General features: G+C 39.6%; 1 protein-coding gene across 1 annotated transcript; it reads left to right on the forward strand.

The window, feature by feature from the left end:
• The first annotated feature begins 216 nt into the window (after positions 1 to 216).
• On the forward strand, positions 217 to 1,454 carry LOC104892295 (protein LURP-one-related 11). The gene is made up of 3 exons (XM_010678183.4): positions 217 to 484; positions 600 to 836; positions 1,173 to 1,454. Exons 1-3 carry the CDS (start codon positions 251 to 253, stop codon positions 1,305 to 1,307), a joined length of 606 nt encoding a protein of 201 aa, XP_010676485.3. The 5' UTR covers positions 217 to 250; the 3' UTR covers positions 1,308 to 1,454.
• The last annotated feature ends 7,108 nt before the right edge of the window (positions 1,455 to 8,562 follow it).

Here is an 8,562-nt window from a genome sequence, read left to right on the forward strand (position 1 = left end):
TTTATTTGAGTAATAACTTATCTTTCCTATCACATAAGATTCTTTTATTTTCTTTTTCTATCTCTCTCCTCTAAAAAAAACAAAGCCTAAAAGTCCGTGATTTTAAAAATGTCGCGAAAGAAATAATATAATTTATGTTTTCACCGTTCTTTTTTCTGTAACGACACCCAACTCCAAGTTACTGAGATCATATATAAATAAACTATATATTTGACATCTTATCTTTGTATAACTTCATAATATTATAGACATGGCGAAAGTTTTCCCTCATCTCCTATCTTCTTCTTCATCAACAAGTTCTTCTGAAGAGAGAAATAAATATACAGTTTGGATGAAATCACTCATCCTTAATGGCAATGGTTGCACCATCTATGATGCTAGCGGCGACGTCGTTTATCGTATCGATAACTATGATACTAAGTGTAGTAGCCAAGTTTACCTCATGGATCTTAAGGGAAAAGTCTTAAGCACCTTGATTAGAAAGGTAATAATAGAGCTAGCTATATTATTCACGAAAGTAATTTCTTTAGGAAATTTCCAAAAAAAAAAGTTGTAGCATGTATATATATGTGATATTTATATATGTTTTGATTTTGCAGAAGCTGAGAGTAAATGAAAACTGGAATGGGTACAAAAATGAGAGAGTTAAAAACGAAAAGCCATGGTTTCATGTAAAGAAGATAAGTAATAATGTTTTCAACAAAGAAGATGGATTTTCTTGTGAAGTTACAATTGAAGATGATTCTTGTGAAGCATTTTCTTGCTTTAGAATCCAAGGATGTCCTCAAAAATCAGAATTCAAGATTATTCGGGGGGATGGAGCCGTTGTTGCTGAGGTAATTAACGAAATTAATTTCTTACTTAAAATGATTTTGTTACTCCTAAGAGATATACGTTACTTACTTCCTCCGTTTTTTTTACTTGCGACACTTTTTTTTCATCAACTTCAATGTAAAATTTGGGTAGGAGAGAAGTATAGAGGAAAAAAAAAAAAGAGAAAACCTATGTGATTGGAGAGAGATAGAGAGAAAGAAAAAACAAAAGTAGAAAGTGTTGTAAGTAATTAATTATTTACCTTTTAGGAAAATATTACAAGTAGAAAAAAACGGATGAAGTATGTACATTTTCCAATATATGGTATGTTAATAAGTGATGGTTTTTATTTTTTGTAGGTCAAAAGAAAGCAAGCTAAAGGGGGAGTAATGTTGGGAGATGATGTATTAAGCTTGGAAGTGGAGCCAAATATGGATAATTCTCTAATAATCTCACTTGTTGTAATTCATGGTTTAATGTCTCATAAGATTTGACCCCATATACTAACCCTTTGTAATACCACCCTCAACCCCAACCCCAAAAAAAAAAAAAATCAAAACTGCAAAAATGAAAGAAAAATGAATATTGTTCTGACCAATTTTGTATATATATACGGATGAAGCTTTTAAATTTTGAAGCAAGCTTGGAATTTTGTTGTTGAAAATTGGATATATATGTATGTGTCAATGTGTGTATACAAAATTCTTCCCTAATTGCTATTGCTTTGTATACCATCATTTACATTAATGAAAAAAATTATTTGTTTTTGCTTTTTTTTTTTTTTTTTTTTTGACATCAAGGAAATTTGCATTAATGAAAAGTTGGAGTACAACCTAATGGTAATACAACCAAACCAAACATAAACAAGAAACAACTAACGCTATGAAAAACTACAATAACTCGTACAAACAATTTAACGTAAACACTAACTATTAAAAGTCCAGTCCAAATAAAGTTTGTCGTGAGCGATGAGGAGTGAAGTTGGATATGAGAGAAAATCTGTTGAAATACACAGCTCTGACGATCTTCATAGAGAGATTGCCGTACAACCGCTAGTAGATCCCAATGTCCACTAGGCACGAAATCCCAAGGTCCTTGATAATCCTCCTGAAATTAATTCTCCTGATTCGACGAACAAAGAAGTCACATTCGATAGTGAATTTGACCCTGCTGCGAGGGTATTCGAAGTTCAGTCACACTAGACTGAAACTCGAAAGACGTGGAGGTCTTGACGTGCCCCAAATCAAGTTGGGGTGCCTCCCACAAGATGCGTTTTTTAGGTGTGATGACACATGAATTCATCACGAGAATTTGGGGCGAGTTAGATTGATAAACTACGCCCCACTGACAGATCCTAAGATCCAAAGTGACAATAATCCCAAACCCAGAAGACCGACGATCAACAAATCGGAAATAAACAAACATGAAAGTAATGAAAACAGAAACTACCACCCGGCACATAGAGCCACGCCGGCAAACAACACCGTCAAAAAACCTGCACTGTACGCTTCCTTGGCACACTAAATAAACTGACTCCAACTAACACTAGCGGGGGGACAGGGAGGGGACACTCGACTACACCTGATGCTAACCAGGGGACGGGGAAGGGGAACCTTAGACTAAACCACCTTGAGAGGGGGGACCGGGAAGGGGAGACTCTTGACCAGGGAAGCTGGGAGGGTTAATAACCACGCGACGAGCCAAAACGTAGGGTGGGAGACACTGAAGGATGAAGAACAAACCACGAAAGGGGGAAAAAGGGGATGGGGACACACCGAACAGGGGAGGGGGTGGAATCGCTCGGGCTCGCGGACGACGACGGACTGGGGGAGAAACAAAAACTAACGACGCACGACTTAACTACGGCGGCGAACCAAACGCCGCTACCACACCACCAAACCGACCCGAAACCGGAAAGGGTTAGGGACGACCGACGGCACCGGGTGAGTGAAAGGTGGAGAACAGGAAGACGACGAGAAGAAGCAGAGGCCTAGGCTCGCCGGAGACGAGGCTAAATAGCCAGCCTCCGGCGAGCCTAGTAGAAAAAGCGGCGGTAAGGTTTGTAGGGTTAGGATTTGGGAGTTTTTTTAGAGAGAGAAGCGGAAAGGGTTTTGCAACACTGCACGTTTTTGCTTCTTCGGTGAACTAGTAATAAAGGCTTCTAAATGTCAGTACTCGTGTTTACTGAATGAGTGTAATCGTACAACTTTTTTCACCCCATAACACGTTACACAGTCAGAGAAACTTTTACCCTAATTGTTTTCTCTCAACCACTAGCAGAATAATTGCTTATTGCTATGGTAGTATTGCTGCGATTTTATCCATACACAACAATATATTACGTAAAAGAAAAGGTAAAATATAAAATAAAGATATTGATGCGGTTTCGGCCTAAAACCGCAGCAATATGGTGTTAACAGGAATTTTTTTTTTAAAAAAAGACTATTTGACCAAACATATTGCTGCGATTTATGTCAAGAACCGTAGCAATATATTAAAATAATATTAAAAAAGTAATATTTTAATATATTGTTGCGGTTCTTGCTAGTAACCGCAACAATATCATCAAAAAGTATTAAAAAAAATTAGGGTTTTGCACTCACTCAAAACTTATATGCATCAAGCGAGATCTAAACTTGTATCACTCACAAACGCAAGCCTTTCTCATCATTCAGTCCCGCTCTCTCCTCCGGTCGTCCCTGAGCTTCTCGCTCTCTCGTCCGGTCCTCCTCTCTTAATTTGTCTCGCCTCTCTCATCTCCTCTCTCGTATCTCTTCTTGTCTCTCGCCTCTCTCGTACCCTCGTTCGGTCTCCGCTCTCAATCACCGGCGAGGTTTCTGATGAGAGAGTAAAAATTGTAATCGCCGGCAAGAACCCACAAAGAGATCACGAGTGTCCCAACAAGAACCCAGCCTCATCGTGCGACCATACAAACCTTAGCTCGTCGCTTGTTGTTCGTCGTTCAACCACACAAACCCAACCTCGTTGCCATCTCCAACAACGTTAATGGCCGTCTGATGTGGAAGATGGAAGAAATCACACGAACCCAACCTCATCGTTTCGCGGCAGATCTGACGACGGTGAAACATTTGACACGGAAGGAAGCATCATGCTACAATTATCAGATCTGATTAGGTTTTTATTTTTTGTAATTATCAACCGAAATCACGAGTTTTTTTTTTCTTCTTCTTTTGTAATTATCATATATGATGTTAGGATGGTGTTACAATTTTTTTTCTGATTTTTTTTTCGTTTTTTGTATATTTTTCTTTTCTGTTGTTTTATATATGTTTAATCTTATTTTTTCTGTAGTTGAATAAGCAATTCTTTTGCATTTGTGTTAGCATTATTTTCATCCTTCATTTGTATCTTTCAAATTTAATGGTAAAATGCAAAAAAAGAATTTTTTTACCTGTATCAGTATCTATTGCCGCGGTCCAAAAACGCAGCAATATGTTAATTACCTATTGCCACGCCCTTAATTATTGCGTAGTCAAAACCGCAGCAATATGTTAATTACCTATTGCCACACCCTTAATTATTGCGTAGTCAAAATCGCCGCAATAGGCAACTTAATAACCGCATCAATAAGCAATTCTTCTACTAGTGAACCCCCCACCCCAGCGAAACCCTAGCGGCGCCGCAACCCTTAAGGGGCTCGGCGACCGCCTGAGCCGTTTGAAGCGGTTTGTTTTAAGGTCGTGTTTATTCTGGTGTCTCCAGCAACGGCGAAGTGTTCTAACGTCGCTGGTGTTTGTCTTCCCTAATCCCCCACCCCTGTTCGTCCTCGCTCCTTCCCTAGTTTGTCGTACTCTTTCCCTAGGTTTTTTTTCTTCAACCCCTCCCCAACTTCCTTGGTTTTTTACTTCGGTTCTTCACCTCCTTCTCCGCTTCCCTCGCGTCATGTCTTCCCCTCCTCGTTCCCCTAGTTTTGTTTTAGGTGTTTATCGGTGTAGACTTCCCCTTTCCATTCCCCGGTTCTCGAGTTTCGACGAGGATTAGGTCCTAGTATCCCCTTTTCTGTTCCCCTGTTTTAGTGTCAAGTTGGTTAGCTCTTACGTTTCCTTTTCCCCATCCCCCCGTTTTAGGATTGAATTAAGTCTTATTAGTTTCCCCATTCCCATCCCCCTATTTTAGGATCTAATTAAATCTTAGTTTCCCCTTCCCTGTTCCCCACTTGTGTTCGTTGTTTTCGTTTGGTTAGGTTGCCAAGGAAACATTTGTTAGGTACGTGAAGGCTACGAAGGTTGGATGGTGTAATTGCAGGTGTGGATTTATGAGTTTGTTGGTTATGTGTTTAGTTTGTTAGTTTAGGTTATCTGTTTTAGCTATAATTTAGGTTTATCGAATTCCAATTATGCATCTGTAAAGGTTCGAGTGTTGATGAAAGGAGGTTGTCATATTAACAGTGTTAAGGTTTGATTTTTTGGTTTAGAGACTGCCAGGTTAGAGCTTAAGATCCGTAGTTCGGGTGAGTTTCTTCGTTGAAAGTCACCCCCAGTTCATGTGATAACTTTTGGAGTCATCATAGTTCAAAAATGCATCTTGTGGAAGGCCCTTCAATTTATTTTGGGTCAGGTTTCGACCTCTAAGCATATTGAGTTTCAGTCACATGAGACTAAGCTCTAGAAACCCTCACAGAAGGGTCAGAAGTCACCAAAGGACGTGATTTCGTTGTTACTTCAACCAGTAAAAGCTCATGAAGCTACATTCGTTCAAGGGCCTTGGGATTTATTTTCTAGAAGACATCAGCTTATACTAGATGAGTTGCATCAGTCCTTTTCTGCAGATCATCTCCTTTTTGTCGTTCAACAGGTTCCATCTCAAATCAGGTCTTATTCAAGACATTCAACCCACCCTTACCTATATCAGCTCGTGACAAGTTTACGTTGGACTAGACTTTTAATAGTTTGTTTTTGTTTCATAGAGTCTGTAAGAGCAAATTAAGCTCCTTTAGTTTTTTTTGCTTATTTTATGTGTGGTTGTATTAGAATTAGGATGTACTTCATTTCTTAAATTAATGCAAGTTTTCTCGTTGTCAATAAATAAATAAAATAAATATCAATACTCCTACAATTAGAGAATATAGGTCGATCTCGATGTCTTGTATAAGGCTTGGTGGCCCTATAATTGAATCAAATATAGCTTGTGAAAGAATATGAGTGGAATTTTACTCAATAGTAAAGTTAGTGTTTGGCCCCAAAAAGTAGGTATTGAGTAAGATCGACATAGATGCTCAATTTTTACTAGATTAAGAAAGATAACTAGTAAAATTTCGTGACTCATGAGAGAGATAGTAGATTGAGCAGAGAGTGAAGAGAGAGAGAGAGCAGTGAGGGAGTAGAGGATAATATGTAGGTGTCTTGAGTTATTGATATTTCTTCTCAATATAATTGACACAATTATTTAGTTCGTGGAGAGAAGCAGGACATCAAAATCATCAATCAAAATGATAAATAGATGGTGAAAAATGATATAGATGTGGTGAAAAATGATAAAAAAAAAAAATCGATAAAATTGATATTGTTTATCATATAAATGATATAGTTTGTGTATAATGATAAGGTATATAAAGAGTTCAAAAATAATAATGATATAATAAGGAAAAATGATACAAGTATGCTAAAAAAGACATAAAAGTGAATAATAACGATATCATTTCTCGTATAAAAGATATTAGTTTGTGTAATAATATTAGGTATATAGATAGTTGATAAAAGCTAATAAAATAGGGGAACATTACATGTAATATATTAGGTATATAGATAGTTGATAAAAGCTAATAAAATAGGAGAACATGACACATATTTAATGAAATATGACACAAATTAACTGAAATATGACACAAAAGTGAGTAATAATGATATCAATTTCGTAATAATTGATATCATTTCATGTAATAATAATAATAAGGTATATAAAGAGTTGACAAATGATAATGAAATATTAATAGGAAAAATCAATACTCCAAATTTGCTAAAAGAAAATGACATAAAAGTCAATAATAATATAAATGATATAAGTATGTGCAATGATAAGGTAAATAATAAAGGATTATTTGCTTACAATAATACAACCTTTTGGTGATTCGCAAATAATAGAGCAACATTTTGATTATTCCACAATAAAGCAACCTTTATACCCATTAATTTTGGATAGGTCAAGTTGACAGGGTGACCAGAACAAATGGTAATTTTGTAATTAAAATCCTAAATTCTTATAAATAATATTAAATAAACTTAAAAAAAACCTAAACTAACCCAAACACCCTCCCCACCCACTGCCACTGCCACACCCCTCCCTTCCCCTTTCCCACCACTGCCACCCCCTCCCTCCCCTTTTCCCACCACTGCCACCCCTTCCCCTTTTCCAACCACTACGACCCCTCCCTCCCCTTCCCCAACCACGACAACCCCCCATCCTTTTCTCCACCACGACAACCTCCCCCCTCACCTTCTCCACCCACGACAACCACCTCCCTCATTCTCTCTCCTCGCCATCCCCGACCCACAAGGCCACAACCCACCTCACCCCTCCATCCCGACTCCAGCCCCATCTCCCCCTAAACTGAAAAACCCCGGACCCCGACTACCCACCATGAAGCCTTGAAAGCGGTGGTTGCAGCACCGCGCGGGGAAGGGGGACTCTCTAGAGTAAGGGATTGGGTTGGTGGGTCAAGTAGAAGAAGGGAGGGGGTAAAGATGGGTGGGGTGAGGGTGGATGTGGACCCGACGGTAAGGAAGAGGGTGGCTTAGGTTGCGCGGAGGGTGGTTGGGGTGGGGGGAGGAGAAAGAGGTGTGGCAGTGGGTGGGGGGAGGAGAGAGAGAGAGGTGTGGCAGTGGGTGGGGGGAGGAGGAGAGAGAGAGCTGAGGTAGTGGGTGGGGGGAGGAGAGAGAGAGGTGTGGCAGTGGGGGTGGGGGTGGGGGTGGTTTTTTTTATATTTTTTGCTTTTAAATTTTTTTATAAAATTTATTTAAGAATCAATTATTAGGCATGTGTCCCATTTTACCTATTCTTCAGGTTATAACCGGTTTTGGCTTACTCAAAGTTAATGGGGGTATAAAGATTGATTTATTGTGAAATAATCAAAAGGTTGTTTTTGATATGTCTATTTTATATAGAATTTTACCCCCATTTCCCATGGATTATTGGTATTAATTGCGCTCTTCGGAGCCCTTTTTAGTACTAATGTGTGTCTTGTAGTGTGGTTGTGTTTTCAGATTAACTTTAGTAGGAAATAGCATATTTGGTGCATTTCCTAATCCTTGACATCGCTACATGAGGCATGAAGTCAGGACGCGCGAAAATCTCACATTTGCCTAAAAACCTGATAACCGCCCGACGGGCGCAATCCGCCCGCGGTGGTCGGGCGATTTTTACTTAGTCAGAATTTGGATGCTGCAACTCCAAGTGAAATTGCTCCCGCGCCCGACCGGGCGAAATCCGCCCGGGCGGTCGGGCGAACCTTACTTAGCGCATTTTCAGAAAAGTTGAGCTGTCAGGCAAACTTTACATGCGGGCCCGACCGGGCGACATCCGCCCGGGCGGTCGGGCGAGACGAAGATTTATAATGCTGAAAAGCGCCCGGCCAGGCGCGACGAAGGAAAATGATACCTGACAACCGCCCGACCGGGCGAAATCCGCCCGACCGGTCGGGCGGGACGATCTTTTGGCTGTTTTGAGCGCGTGTTGCGCCGGATTTGCAAGACATATAAATACTATTTTATTAGAGTTAAAAACTACGCCTTT

The sequence above is a fragment of the Beta vulgaris genome, chromosome 5 (genome assembly GCF_026745355.1).
Source record: "Beta vulgaris subsp. vulgaris cultivar EL10 chromosome 5, EL10.2, whole genome shotgun sequence".
NCBI classification, from domain to species: domain Eukaryota; kingdom Viridiplantae; phylum Streptophyta; class Magnoliopsida; order Caryophyllales; family Amaranthaceae; genus Beta; species Beta vulgaris.

Coding starts and splice junctions, on each gene's coding strand:
- LOC104892295 (XM_010678183.4), top strand. CDS start 251: ATGGCGAAAGTTTTCCCTCATCTCCTATCTTCTTCTTCATCAACAAGT. Junction 485..599: donor TAAGCACCTTGATTAGAAAG/GTAATAATAGAG, acceptor TTGATTTTGCAG/AAGCTGAGAGTAAATGAAAA. Junction 837..1,172: donor ATGGAGCCGTTGTTGCTGAG/GTAATTAACGAA, acceptor TATTTTTTGTAG/GTCAAAAGAAAGCAAGCTAA.